Genomic DNA, 15,044 nt, shown 5'->3' with positions numbered 1-15,044 from the left:
TGGGCGGCAGCTGATGTGGTGTGTCCCTGAACAGGTCTGATCCGGTCCCGAATCCGAGGGGCAGATGTGGCACAAGCAGGAGTCCTGACCTTCCTCGACAGTCACTGTGAGGTGAATAAGGACTGGCTGCTCCCTCTGCTGCAGAGGATCAAAGAGGTGAGTGCTCCTGAGAGACCAGGGCCGCCCTCAAGGACACATCACTGATGTCCCTCTCCTCTTCCTTCTCAATGGCCATGTCCACCCAACCATAACCAACTGCATGTAGGCATTTGAGTAAGAAAACAATGAGCTTCTGGGGGGGCAAAGTGGCCTTTGCTGATCTTCCTCCACCCAGCAACCAGGTGGGGTTGTCTCCATGACTCAGAGAGCGGGTGGGTGGGTGAGACAAGGTGCCTCCCTGGGCAGTGGGGCTCTAACCAGCAAGTACAGGTTGAGTGGTGAAAGGGGAATATGTGGGCAGTGCTCCAGCAGAGTTTTTAATTAGTCTCATGTAAAATGCTCAGTGCTGATGATTTAAGGGAGTGACGGCTCCTTGAATAGGGGCCGAATTTAATTTCATGCAAATTAAGTGCTAATAAATTGATTTAATAGGATTTAAATTCTGCTGATTTCAGAGCAGACAATGACATTCGCCTGTCGCTGGCGGCGACTCTCTCGCCAGACGTGGGCACAGAGGCTCCTGGTGCCTTGTCACCTGAGTCAGGGGGAGCTCTGTGCTGGTGACCGGCTGGCATGGTGCAGGGGATGAAACGTTCAGCTCCGGCACGGACGCGTGGTCCTTTCCTTTTGTTATGCCTTGTTCCTCCACCCTTGCTACTGACTGCTAGTATTTATTACTTGATAATTTTAAAACTACTGAATTGTGTTGAAATAAGGGCAGCTGAGGAGCAAGGGGAAGCTGAGGCAGTGGGTTATGGAGAAATCTGCTCAAGCTGATGTTCACGGTGCCCCTCATCCAAGGCGTTGTGCCTTTCACATCTCCATACGTGATCGCAGTGCTGGCTGGGCTGCGTGTCCCCTGTGAGCAGCGGCGATGGGACAGGGGTAGGGAGGCACAGCACCAGGTCAGGTCCCCCCATGGTGAGTGAGGGCAGTCAGTGCTGCTGATGCTCGTAGCTCAGCCAACACTGGAGAGGTCCTAACCTCGGTTTGCAGGCTGGGCCACAGCACTGCTGATGAACGGCAATATAATGAAAATGGCCTTTTCATATTATCGATTGCTGCTCCAGTGGAATTACGAGAGCATGTGCTATGATATCCCACACAAGCCTCATAGCTGGCCTGCCTCAGGGTGGGATTCACCACTAAACTTTACTGCACCAGTTGTTCCTCTAAGCTTTTTTAAGGCAGGCATTCCTTGTTCTCTGCTGAAGCACTGCTGTGTTTTAGTGAGAAATATCCAGAGAAATTGCCTCTTTCCCAGGCTGAGCTTTTGATGTGTTTTGGCAGGAGAAGGGCAGAGGTAGGGGCAGGCAAAGCTGCTTTCCCACACAGCTCCAGGACCATGCCCCGTGTTTGGTGCCTGTGGGATAAGTGAATGTGGACACCACGTGCAGCATCGCCATGGGAGTTTCACTGCATCGTGGTCAGAATATAGCATCAAATGCACGCACCATCTCTGTAAACTTCTTTTTATTTTCTCTTCTGGGTTAAATATTTATCTGGCTGGAAGTGAGGCAGTCTGTAAGCTTGCACTGCTGCTTGTGCTGCTCTTACGCTGCCCACTGTCTTGCAGCCCAGGCAGCAAGGGAGACTTACTCCGAAGAGTGTTGAGGGACTTGCAAAGCAAGTGGAGTCCTACTTGCTTGCTTTTTAACTGCTCACGAAAGCTGTAGGATAAGGGCAGAGAGTCCTCGGTTTCCTTTTTCACACCATACTCATCCTTCCCATCAGGGTTAAAACATTGATCAATGAAGTGTATGAAATGTTACTGCTGCCACCTTCAGGCTGTGCCAAAGAGGTGGCTTCCCTGTGCGACCGCTGCGGTGGGGATTAGCCACCTAGAAAAAGCATTTTCTTACTTTGTAACTCCTAGGAACAGTCTGCTTTGAGCTAATGTGATTTAAGTTTCAAGCAAAGGAGCGGCGAGTGCCTCGAAGCGCACCCGGCACTTTCGCCACCACCAGCAACCCTGTGTCTCACTTCTCGTATTTTCTTGGCCAGAGCAGCTATTCCTGCAGCTTTCCGTGTTGGGAAACACCGGAGCCCACGTGTGCCACTGTGCACCTGCGGGAAGGTGCCCCTCAAGCCCCACATCAAGCTTTCCCAGCAGCCGATGACACCCTTTTCCAGGCCCAAGGCCACTCTTGGATGCGGGCAGTGCATGTCCAAACCCCGCATGTGGATTTGGAAACAAGCAGGACTAGAAAGTCTAAGAGCAAGTGAAGGGGCCTGGGGGGAGGAGAGGGGGCCCAGAGGGGTCTCAGACCTGTGCCTGGGAGGGTGCCTGTCCCAGGGAGCGGCAGCGACGGTGGGTGTTTTGCACCAGCATGTTTGCAGGCGTGTGACTGGGAGCGCATGGGCACAGGCTCTTACTTTCGCTTATGGAACAAGTGTCTCTAAAGCCATTAACAGTGCATTTCAACTGAATAACTTTTCTAAAAATGTAATTATCCAACCCAAGGTGTTTTTACAGTGTAGCTCAAGGAGCTCACCCCAAAACTGAATTTGCAAATGGCACTGGGATGAACCAGTGAATGGTGACTCCCCAGTTCCAGCTCAAGCATCCCCCCCAGTCTGATGCTCTTCTGGGGTAGGGGAAGGCAGGTGGGGGGCAGCCTGGCCCTCTCGCTTTGCCTGCTGCTGCTGTGGGGCCAGAGGAATGACTGTGGCCCTTTTTGTCATCCATTGCAAGGTCATGATGTAGAGGCTGGGAGACAAGCTGGAATCAAAGTCCTTATCCAAGGCTGAAATGTATCCATTGTCTTCAGGACCATTTTCAGAGTTTTTTCCTGTTGATTTAGTTCCATAATGCATTTGCAGGTTTTTGAGGATTTCACATGGAAGAGGATTGAAGATTTGGGTGTTATTAACATGCCCTGACATGGGAGGGTATCAAAAACCAGAAAGGTGAAGCTGCCTACAATAAGATCTGGTGCTCAACCCCAAATAAATTTTAGCAACAGCACTGTGCTCTTGAGCATGCTATGCTTTCCTTTTGAGGTCCAGAGACACCTTCATGATAGCTGAGTAAATATAAATGTTCCCATGACATGGCAGGGAGAAAGCTGCATTGCTGAAGACTAGCATTTTGCGGTAAAGCACTCAGCCAAGACATAAAGGGGATTTTCTTGCAAGAAGTTATGCTGTGTAATATGTAGGAGTGGAAGTGAAATTGGGCATGAGTGTCAGCTGGTTAGAAGTGCTCGCCAGTAAGATGCTTGAGGAGCAAGTTTTAAATGGCTAGATATGATCCTTTCCCTGCAGTATTTAGCACACAAAGCAGATGCTCTGCTTAAAACCTTTCCCCTACCCTCAGGCAACTAAAGGATGCTTCGGTATATTGAGGAGCTGTGACAGTTTGGGGGGCACTATGCAGCAGCTACAATGGGTTTGAAAGGCTCATCGTGCTTGGACGTGACTTGAGTTTATCCATACAGTATGTAGGTACAGCAGACCTTGCCCTTTCAGTGGGATGTATTTGAATCATAGAAAGTCATGTTAAGACACCTGACTTGATGTTGTTATGGAAATACCAAGTATTTGTCATGCTCATTTGGAAAACCTGAGCTCTAGTTCAACTCCCAGCTCATGGCCTTTGGTTGCTTCTTCTTACAGCTGCATTTGAATACTTCTTTGTTAGGGCTAATTTCTAAAACAAAGTCTTTTCCGGGGGAGAGCAAGCCTGTATGTGCTCAGATGCTTTCCTTTGCATGACTGTGAAAAACTATTTGATCTGGCAAGGGTAAAAGCATGAAGTTTGAGCTATAATTGGAGTTTGGGATTTTTGAAAAGAAAAAGGAAGATAAGAGACCAGTCAAAGCTGTCAGAGTCTCTTCCTCCCATAGATATTTTTGTTCATAACTGTTTGTATAATCTCTTTGCCCATAACAAGATGTTAATTAAATCACCACCAACTATTTAAAATAATTCAGGTCTTTTTTTTAACCCTTTCACACCTTTGGCAAAACTCTAACTCTGTCCCCAGTTTGTACATTTAAAAAATATCTGTATTTAAAGTGCTTGACTGCCTTTGTTTTTCCTCTGTCATTTCATCTGCCTGTTTGTTGCCTGACTTCTGAGCTTCAGTGAAAAGTATTTAAGGGAGGTGAAAGGGGAGCAGACTGCTGAATTTGCAAAAGGCCGACAGAGCTTTTCATCGAGCTGACTTGGGCGCCAAGTGCATGCACAGCTTGTGGAGAGGGGGTCTTTGGGTGAGGCCAAAGCCAGTGAGAGATGCTAGCTCAGTGGCCCAGCAGCATGCAGCCCTCTTTCCCAGGAGATCCAGTGCCTGGCTGCCCAGCCTCTCTCGCCAGTGTGGCCCTGGTTCCCAGCAATGCCTCTGCTGCTTGGTGCTGCTGCCATTAATTCCTTGGTTGAACTGATGTGGTGGCTGAGGAGGAGAAGGCACTGATGGGCACTTCTCCCTGACAAACCTGAATGACACCAAGATTTCCAGCCACCTGGTCTCTCCAGGAGTTTAGAGCATCGCTTGATCAGTTTGAGTGGTGTGATCTGAAGTCATGGGTCATTTCGCTTCTGCTTTCCAGGACCCCACCCGTGTGGTCAGCCCTGTTATTGACATCATCAACTTGGACACTTTTGCCTATGTAGCAGCTTCCTCAGACCTCAGAGGAGGTAAGTCCAAGCCGCATGCATGCCTTGTGGGTGTTGATCCCGTGGTGAGAACATGCACTGACCTGAAGAGCTGGTGGCTCTGCACCACACCACTGGCTCCTGCTATCTTGCAAAAAGCACATTAGCACTGTTCAGTGCTCCCTGATGGCTGTTTTCAGGCTATTTTAGAAACAGGTAAGTGTGGCGTGAGGAATGGTGTTTGCTACAGTGCATAAGGCGGTCAAGCAGGAAAAAAGGGTCATGTTGAAGCCACCCTTGGCAGCACTGAAAGCTGGGCTGCCATCAAGAGGAGATGGGCGATGTCTAGGCAACAAATGGAGGATGCAACTGTAGCACTTATTAGTATTCCTGTGCTGTTTGTAGCATGCAACATCCATCAGAGTGTGTATCTGTGTGCACAAGGGGACAAAGTGAGGTTTTAGCACCAGCTTCAATTATGAATTTTCCTGTCTTTGGAGTGTTTGACTTTGCAACTGTGATGCAAAATGTTTCTTGTTCATATGCAGTAGTAAAATATGTTAGTCACTGGACTCTTCTGCCAAGACCTGCATCTCTATGGCTTAAGTTATTTGAAAGTGGGGAAAATGTGGACACTTTCTGGAAGGAAAAGGGAGACTTGGTCATCTTGGATATGGAGAAAGTACTTAATGACTTTTTTGCCTCAGTCTTCACCAGCAAGGGCTCCAGCCACAGTGTCCAAGATGCAGAGGTAAAGGCGGGGACTGAGAGAATGAAGAACCACCCACTTTAGGAGAAGATCAGATCTGAGAACATCTAAGGAACCTGAAGCTGCAGAAGTCCATAGGGCCTGATGAGTGCATCCTTGGGTCCCAGGGCAATTGGTGGATGAAGTGGCTAAGCCACTATCTATCATATTTGAGAAGTCATGGCAGTCTAGTGAAGTTCCCACTGACTGGAAAAGGGGAAACATAACCCCCATTTTTAAAAAAAGAAATAAAGAGGACCTGGGGAACTACAGGCCAGCCAGTTTCACCTCTGTGCCCCCAAGATCATGGAGTGGATCCTCCTGGAAAATATGCTAGGGCACATGGAAAATAAGGAGGTGATTGGTGACAGCCAGCATGGCTTCACTAAGGGCAAATCATGCCTGATAAAACTGGTGGTCTTCTGTGACAAAGTTACAGCACTGGTGGATAAGGGGAAAGCAACTGACATCATTTACCTGGACTTGTGCAAAGCATTTGACACTGTCCCACATGACATCCTTGTCTCTAAATTGTAGAGACATGGATTTGATGGATGGACCACTTAGTGGATGAGGAATTGGCTGGATGGTCGCACTCAAAGAGTTGTGGTCAACGGCTCCACGTCCAAGTGGAGAGCAGTGACAAGTGGCATTCCTTAGGGGTTGGTGTTGGGACCAGTGCTGTTTGACTGAGCGCACCCTCAGCAGGTTTGCCGACAACACCCAGCTGTGTAGGGTGGTCGACACGCTGGAGGGAAGGGATGCCATCCGGAGGGACCTGGACAGGCTTGAGAGGTGGGCCCATGCAAAGCTCATGAAGTTCAACAAGGCCAAGCATAAGGTCCTGCACATGGGTCAGGGCGATTCCATACACAAGTACAGGCTGGGCAATGAGTGGATTGAGAGCAGCACTGCTGAGAAGGACTTGGGGGTACTGTTGTATGGAAAACTGACTGTGAGCCAGCAATGTGTGCTCACAGCCCAGAAAGCCAGCTGTGTCTTGGGCTGCATCAAGAGAAGTGTGGCCAGCAGGTCGAGGGAGGGGATTCTCCCCCTCTGCTCTGCTCTCATGAGACCCCACCTGCAGTGCTGTGCCCAGCTCTGAGCCCCCAACATAGGAAGGACATAGACCTGCTTGAACGGGTCCAGAGGAGGCCATGAAGATGATCAGGGGGCTGGAGCACCTCCCCTGTGAGGACAGGCTGAGAGAGTTGGGGTTGTTCAGCCTGGAGAAGAGAAGGCTCCGGGGAAACCTTATAGCAGCATTCCAGTACTTAAAGGGGGCTACAGGAAAGATGGGGAGGGACTCTTTATCAGGGGGTGTAGGGATAGGACAAGGGGTAATGGTTTAAAACTGAAAGAGGGTAGATTTAGATTAGACATAAGGATCAAAAACATAGCTTATTCCATTGTTGGACAACAGCATTCTGAAGCTATGAACCCAGGCATCAGTGCTTCCCTGAATTTGCAGAGTGCCTGAAACAGTAGCTCCATCGGCATGCTGCAAGCAGGTGGCAAAGTAACATGTCTGCTTATCCATTCCTGTATCACTAGATGGCTGAGCGCTGCCAGGGTCTCCTTGACTCTATAATTCTTTACTGCATGGGTGGTGAGGCTCTGGCCCAGGTTACCCAGAGAAGCTGTGGCTGCCCCCTCCCTGGAAGGGTTCAAGGCCAGGTTGGACGGGGCTTTGAGCAGCCTGGGCTGGTGGAAAATGTCCCTGCCGGTGGCAGGGGGGTTGGAACTAGATGATCTTTAAGGTCCCTTCCAACCCAAACCATTCTATGATTCTGTGAAAATACTGCTTCAAACACGACTTCTGCAGCCTGCATTGCCTCCTAATCCATACTCGTTTCTAATTTCCCCATGGTACTTTTCTACTTCGGTTTTAGGTTTTGACTGGAGTCTGCATTTCAAATGGGAGCAGCTTTCCCCAGAGCAGAAAGCCAAACGACTTGATCCCACTGAACCCATTAAGTAAGTCAAGAGGGGGAAGGAGGCACCCAAGGAATGTGGGACAGGACAGGCGTCTCATCTGGCCTCGTGTGTGTCACCATTCACCATAGCAGTGTGATATTCCTTCCAGGACAGCTCTGAACTTCTAATACCTATAGAGAGCTCCTGGCTGGCTTGGGTGTTGCAGTACAGCTTCACCTCCCAACACTGAAACCTGAGGGTGCTACAAAGGTAGAAGGGAGTATATTTATGGTTATTTGTGTTTTGGTAGTGCTAAGGAAGTTGAATATCATTAGGGGAAAAACCCGGTGCTCTAAACTCCTGCTTCTCTCAGCTCAGCTGTCACTTAAAAATAAGTCACTCTCCTCAGCCCACTTGATAAAAATGTGGTGTCTAGTTCAGCCTTTCCGGATCTTCTGGACCTTGCTGAAGGCTCCTCAGAAATTCAGGATGTGCAGGAGAGAGAGCAAAACTGAATGGGAGAGATGCCATCTGTCCTCATGCCGTGGGATGGAGGGAATCCTTCATTCTGCTGAAAATCTCTCCTGGCAGCAAGCCTAGTGCTGGTATCTGCATCCCCAGCCATGAAGTACTGGGGTGTATGGCATGAAGGAGACTGAGTGTTGGGGGAAGATCAGGGCCTCAGAAAGCTCACAGGAGAGCAAAGCTCCTTAGGATGTTGCTGTTAACAGGAGCTCGTGTTGGCTTCACAAAGGGTCTCCTTGCATTCCTGGTTGTCCTGCCATGTAGGGCACTGTGGAGACTAGACTGGGCCCAGCAATCATGCCAGCTCCTCCCAAGCCTACGCTAAGGCATCCTCACTGTCTGCAATTGAATGGAGACAGGACTTGTGCCAGCAAATGGCGAGCCTTCTCAAACTAGCTTCTGGGTCTGCCCTCCCCTCCTCCACAGACCTTCTCTGTGCAGTTTTCTTACCTAATCCGAAGAATGAAAAATAACCCTGTTTTGAAATAAAGATCACACAGCTAGTGATGGCTTTTAAAAAGCCCTTCTGAATTGGCTCTGCCTTCCCCTCCCCAGTGGAATGGTGCTCTTAATAGGTTGGCTCCAGGCAAAAAACACGTCTGAGTGAATAACCCCCCGAGCGCTAAGTGCATTTTTGACGCTGAAGCCTACAATCAGGGCTGTGAACTTTGGGCTTGTAGGAGTTGTGCTGACGGGTGCATTAGCCAGTCATTAAGTGCCAGACAATTTATGATCGACAGCAAAATACCAAGGCAGCTGAAAGAAAGGCTCAGATGCGTTTTGAGTTGTGTTGTCCTTGTTTGGTGAGAAAGATACATAAGTAATGGCCTGACCATGGAACAGGAGGCAAAGGGAAGGGCTGCTTCTGTGCATTCAGGTGCTGCAGCGGTGTTTGAGAGTGTGTCCCCTCTTCCCTTACCCTTTCTGCAGGACTCCCATCATTGCTGGGGGACTGTTTGTGATTGATAAAGCCTGGTTCAACCACCTGGGGAAGTACGACAGTGCCATGGACATCTGGGGTGGGGAGAACTTTGGTGAGTCACTCTTCTTCCTCTTATGCCTTGCTGTGTTGGCTTCTTTTCCTGGGTCATGCCAGATGGATACAAGGTCATTTTGGACTTCGCTTTGAATGCTTTGCATAGTTTCCCTCACTTACATTTGTAGGTTATGGTCTCAGGTGAGTAAAGGATCCAACAACCATGAACGATAAGAAGTGAGCAATTGTTGGTACTTGGGAATTCTTGCCTTCCACACTGCTTTGATTAAACCACAGAGTTTTCAGCTTTGGTGTTACCAATAGATGAGAGAACACCATATGCACCCTCCTATTCCTTCCTGATCTTATTTTCTCATTAATAAATCAAAACCATGGCTTATTCCATTGTTTGACAACAACATTCTGAAGCTATGAACGCAGGCATCAGTGACTCCCTGAATTTGCAGAGTGCCTGAAACAGTAGCTCCATCGGCATGCTGCAAGCAGGTGGCAAAGTAACATGTCTGCTTATCCATTCCTGTATCACTAGATGGATGAGCGCTGTCAGGGTCTCCTTGACACTATAATTTTTCTTGAATGGAAAAAAAAATAAGAGCTGACCTAAATTCAGTCACCTTTGCCCATTATCATGGGGCAAGATGGGCATTAAGAAATCTGCATGCACACTTGAGGGGGGACATGAAAGAGGTAACAGCCTGTCCCCTTGTCCCCCTGTCCTTGTCCTTGTCAAGTGGAGCTGGATCAGGCTGGGCTGTTGTCTTTTTTGAAGCCGTAGCAATGCTGCAGATCAGAGCAATAGACTGTATCCATGAAAGAAGGGGAGGGAGGCACTCGATGTCAGGGAGACATATCAGAACCTGGCTTTAATAGCTCACACCTCTGGGGAAGATGGCTAGCAAGGGAAGGAAGGATCTTGTGTCTTAACACATACGGCAGTGCTGTCATTCATCCAAGGGAACAGATGCTGCCGCCTTGCAGTAACCCATCCGCTGCCTGGCACTGTTGTTTCCTTCACATGCCTTTTTCCTCTAGCGTATTTTATTTATTTATATCTCATTATGCAGTAGGATCTCTCTCCTTCATGCCTTCTCTCTGTGGGTGGGTGGCTTGCCACCGGACTGACTCAAAGCATCTGCTCCTCTGAGTGGGCAGGCTCTGAGGAAACCTAGGAGGGGAGCGGCAGCCCTCCCACCTCCCCCGCTGGATCGGTGGCCCAAACAAAGCACTCGAGAAGGGAGCTAGACAGGAGGATAGGGTCTGCCACGCTGTGCCTGACCCGCTGTCCCTCTCTGCTCGTCACTCATCTCTGACAGCAGCCAGCCAGAGCTGCTCCTGGGAGATGAGCAGTGATGGGGCAGCCTGCCCTCTGGGGAAGCTCCATCCCGGCAGCTTGCCCGATGCCCTGCGATGATGGGCTCCTTATGCCTGGCTACGACCCATCCTACGGAGCGCGATGTTTCCCTTACTGGTGTGCTTCCCCGGGAGGCTGCTCCCTACCCAGCCATGCTCTGGCTGTGCTGCAGAGTGTAACGCTGCCTCAGGGCATCGGCGTGACAGAGGGAAGCCTGGCAGGTCAACCCTGCAACAAAAAAGCACAGCTCTGCAGAGCCCGTCTTGCCCATCGCCCCCAGAGCAGAAGTGTGCCCGGCTCAAAGCTGCGTCTCCTGCGGTCGCAGCAGCTGAGGGCAGCGTGTCCCACTTCTCCTTTGCACGCAGGCAAGGGCAGCTGTGTCCCTGCTGGTCCCCGTCCCTTCTGGGCAGGTGACAGAGAGCAGGAGCTGGCCGAGCAGCTGCTCATTTTGGGCACTTGCAGTGAACTGGGCTTTTTCTGGTAGCTTAGTCCTGAGGGGATGCAAAGCTGGTCCTGGGGAGCATTGCTGCTGCCTTTAATGTTATTGGCTGGGCATCTTAAGAGGGCTGGAGACTTCAGGCAAAACAAAAGCAAGTGTGTTTGGGTTAGAAGGAGGACACTGTAGGTGTTTTACTTCTTCAATTTACTTGATGAGCAATGGCAGAAAGACTTGCAAGCCAGCAAGAAGCACTAAAGGTATTTTGCCAAGCCAAGGCCAAATCCAGTGCACCCCAATGCATACTGCTTGCATCTCTCCTGGGGGTCACTCAGAGGGGCCACCCACATTGGAGACATCTCTTGAGGGTCAGGTGAAGCACACTGTCTGTTCCTGCTCCCCTGGCTCCTCTGAGCTGGCCCAATGACATGTCTTCACTGGTGCCTCAGTTTACCTTCTCCTGAGACATTTAGATCTTGTCTGCCTGGCTGGAGACCTTGTTTGTTAGCTGCCATGGATGGCTCCATGGGTCCACCTGTCAAAACCTGAGCTTTAATTGCTTCTGCTGGGACTGGAGCAGGGTCTGCAAGGTACAACACGTCTGAAGCAGAGAGCTCAGACTCCTCACCATTTCCTGCCTCCCCAGCACTGTGTTCTCATTCCAGTTCGCCATGCACAGAGTTCACCTCAGCCCACCTCTTCATTAGGCGTTAAATTAAGGCTAGTTGAAGACTGAACAGTGCAAGTCTTTCCCCTGTAGTGCTCCAGGGAGCTGCTGTCCTCCCAGGCTGAGCAGAAGGACCGTAGGAGGGGAAGGCACGATGCAGCAGCCACGCTGAGGTTCACAGCTGCTCGGCTGATTGTCCCCCTTTATCGGGTGCCCTTCTGATTTACACAGCAGTGCTGGTGGTGTGGCCGGTGCTGTCACACACAGGCAAATGAGAGCAACAACCACATGCGAGGGGAACTGAGCATAGCAGTTTAGAGCGGCCGCATCCTGCCATAATCTCATTTCCCTGCAGCTGTGATTAAGGTTGCTCCCAATATAGCACCAGGACATGGCACAAGGGCACGTTTTATTGGCCGGTTAATACCCAGTGCTGGAGAAAGGAGTGAGGCTCCAGCTGCTGTTGCAGCTCTTGCCGTTAAACACAGCAGTGAAGGGATGGGGATGGGATTTCTGGAAAAAAAATACTTCTCCCTGCTGTGCTTTCCCACCTCAGCCTTTTCTGGCCTCTGCTGCCAGGGCCAGCTGTTGGGGATGGGCTCAAGCCTTGAATTTTGGACCTGGGCATCAAGGCAAGAGGGCTTTGTGGCTGTGCCAGTCTCCCGTTTCCATCAGCTCGGGAGTGGGGATGGGAGCGACGTGAAGGAGGCTCCCACCTCTGCAGCGATGTGCACCTTGTGGCTGAGCCACATGTGCTGAGAGTAGGTGGCTTGGGAGGTCCAGGCTGCAATTCTCCTTTGCTCCTTGAAACTGTGAGTTGTTTTTGGAGGGATGGCAGCTTTGTGAGCTGGCAGTGGAGGAGGAGGAGGACTCCTGTCCATACTGCCCAAAATGGGCTTCCTGCCACAGGTACTTGTCTTGCCAACATCCAACCTGGAGACAAGTCATCTTTGAGCTGGCCTGTGTGAGGGGACTGCCAGGAGCATGAGCTGGCAGACAATGGGTAGCCTCCTCTCTGACTTCTGTAGTTAAAGGTGGGGGGGGAACTGAAAAGGAATTTGTAGTTTTGGAGTAAATACGTGCTACATGTTGCTCTGTACTGTCAACAGATGATAAAATAGGATGCAAAGAACCACGGAAGCCTTTTCTTTTTAATTTCACTTCTTTTCCATGCTGGTTCTGTCTAAGCATGACTTTCTGACAATATAGCTGCAGATTCATAGCTTCACAGGCGTTAGGACCAGATGGACCCATTAGATCAGCCATTCTGCTCACCCGTCCTGCCTTGCCAACTAGGATTACATCCAGCTCCCTGCCAAGAGCCCCGTAACTTCTGGTGTCAATTGTGCCACAGACTCATTTTCCTCCAGAAGGGCCCCATGGACCACCCAGAGAGCAGCTCGGGGCAACTGGGAGACACTGCCCGTACTGAAAACTTTTCCGTATTTTTGGGAGGATAGTTTCTCCCACCACTGACCTTTGCTTGTGTGAAGGTGTGTGCCCTGTTGGACTGCAGCGTTGGCACTCACGGCCCAGACATTTGTCCTACCCATTTTGGGACAGGTGATGGATGCACAGCACTCTGTTCGCTTTTCAGAATCAGTGGTGGATTCATAAAGATAATGACGGTTGTAGTCATTAATAAACAAAATTCATGGCCTCTCCTGGTGAACTTGACAGACCTTTGCAGGGAAGTGACTCTGAAATAGGCAGCGCAGAAGTAATTACAGGAGCACAAAACTGGCAAGATGATTCTGCAATGTAAGCGGGGGTGCATGAAAAGGGGCCTGCATACCATCTCGCTCTTGCTGTTGTGATAGCACCTGCTGTGCTATAGACAGGTTTCAAGCACGCTGACTTCAAACAGATCACAAGAAGCTTTGAAATGTGCTTTTAAGGGAGTTGTGCCTAGGAAAGCCCCTCTGGTAATTGATTTACCCCAGCTTAATGTGGCAGAAGATGAAGTGAGAGATAACACCAGGATCCAGCCTGCTGTAAGACAAAAAGACAAAATGCTGAAGCTGCTTTTCTTGTAGAAATCTCTTTCCGTGTGTGGATGTGCGGAGGGAGCCTGGAAATCATCCCCTGCAGCCGTGTTGGACACGTCTTCCGGAAGAAACATCCATATGTCTTTCCAGATGGAAACGCCAATACATATATTAAGTAGGTGTTTTGTGCTTCCTTAGTTTTTGTGAAGCAGAATAAGGCAATGCTTTGTGGGGAGTGGGGAGCAGAGAAGATGGGGAGGAAAGTTTGTTTGGAAAACTTTGAAATATCCCTGGGCAGGAACCTTGTGAGCTGAAGAAAATGCAAGTCAGTACAACTCTCCCTTAGGATTTCCACAGTGTCAAGAATATGACAGAAGTAGGACACTTACATGGTAGCTTTCATCAGCACGGAAATGGAGGGGTGACCCCAGCATCTCCCTGAGCACTAGCTACTGTAACAGCAAATGGTTTAGACCCTGAGGTCATCAGAACACGTTTACAATGACCTGAAATCAGGCTGCCAGCAATGTCTGTCAGTACACAGTGACCTTAGCTGAGGGCTGAGCGTGGCTCAGCTGAACCAGAAAATTTGGTTCCTGGTGCCTTTCAGAGAGAGGAGCTGAGCAGCATGCTGGAGCGGGCAGCTTTGCCTCCTGGATGGTGCTGCCTCTCAAGTAGGGGCAACGATGGGCTGCACCTCACTGGTGGGGGCACCGGAGGAGCTGCCAGGGCATGTCAGCTGAAGAGGATCTGTCCTCACATGCAGGAACAGAGACTGAACCAGGTAATGAAACATCTGGCTGAAATGGGCCAAGATTCTGGAAACAGCAGGCAAGGAGGGAGGTAGTCCAGAAGTGGGAATCAGCATCGGAAAGATGATAGGAGCAGCTAGTGAAACCAGGAAGGATGATTAGACCATGAGGCTGAGGGTTGTCCATTAACTAAATGACAGAGAAAAACACGGGGAGCACTTACACTTAATGCTGGGTTGTTTCTCAGCTAAATGGCATTTGTGTATTTACACACCAGGCATTCCTCTTAGTTTGGCTTTCCCAGTATTATAAAGAGCCAGCAGTATTTGTGAAGACCCAGCCACCTGTAGTGGGGTTACCACTGACCCAGGCTCTCTGCAGCTTCCCCATGCTTCACATGAGACAGCAAACTGGGGGAGTGCAAATTACATCTCTGTTATATGTAATATGCGATTTCCAGCCACGCAGCATGTGGGGCAGGAAGGGGACCATGTCACCTTGCTTCAAAAAAGACAGCAGTGAGGGGTACAGGGTGCTGCTGCCATCAAGGAGGAGGGCACAAATTTGAGAGTCATGAGGAAAGCTCTTGCTTTTAGTGGTGAAATAAGACTCCCACAGAAGAGACTGGGATGTGGCAAAATCTCCACGGCTGGAGTCGCTGCAAACCTGGGTGAAAAGGTAATGTCTGTGTTGCATCACCTGCAGGATTAGCAATGAGGGCTTGAATGGGTATGGCTCTTCTGGCTGCACATCAGGCACAGGAATCCGGGACTTGAGGGAGGTCTGAATCAACGTCTAGGTGTGAGCCTCGGCACTTATCCCCGTATTTCTTATAAGCCCAAATGAGATCAGGAGGCCAGACAAAGAAACCCTGCACTTTGGGGAAGGGTAGGTACAGATGGAGACAC

At 50.0% G+C, this 15,044-nt stretch overlaps 1 protein-coding gene across 1 annotated transcript in view; it reads left to right on the top strand.

Moving 5' to 3' along the window:
• The window catches only part of GALNT14 (polypeptide N-acetylgalactosaminyltransferase 14), a 102,041-nt gene that overhangs the window by 73,475 nt on the left and 13,522 nt on the right, over positions 1–15,044 (top strand). The window contains exons 6-10 of the mRNA XM_042789922.1: positions 35–156; positions 4,710–4,797; positions 7,396–7,480; positions 8,876–8,979; positions 13,433–13,559. Of these exons, the coding sequence (XP_042645856.1) occupies positions 35–156; positions 4,710–4,797; positions 7,396–7,480; positions 8,876–8,979; positions 13,433–13,559 (526 nt within the window). The remainder of the gene's footprint in view (positions 1–34; positions 157–4,709; positions 4,798–7,395; positions 7,481–8,875; positions 8,980–13,432; positions 13,560–15,044) is intronic.

The sequence above is a fragment of the Tyto alba genome, unplaced genomic scaffold, assembly GCF_018691265.1.
Source record: "Tyto alba isolate M040663 unplaced genomic scaffold, T.alba_DEE_v4.0 Super-Scaffold_16, whole genome shotgun sequence".
In the NCBI taxonomy this organism is placed as follows: Eukaryota; Metazoa; Chordata; class Aves; order Strigiformes; family Tytonidae; genus Tyto; species Tyto alba.
The sequence above is the reverse complement of the archived record's forward strand: the minus strand, read 5'-3'. Positions and strand labels throughout refer to the sequence as shown.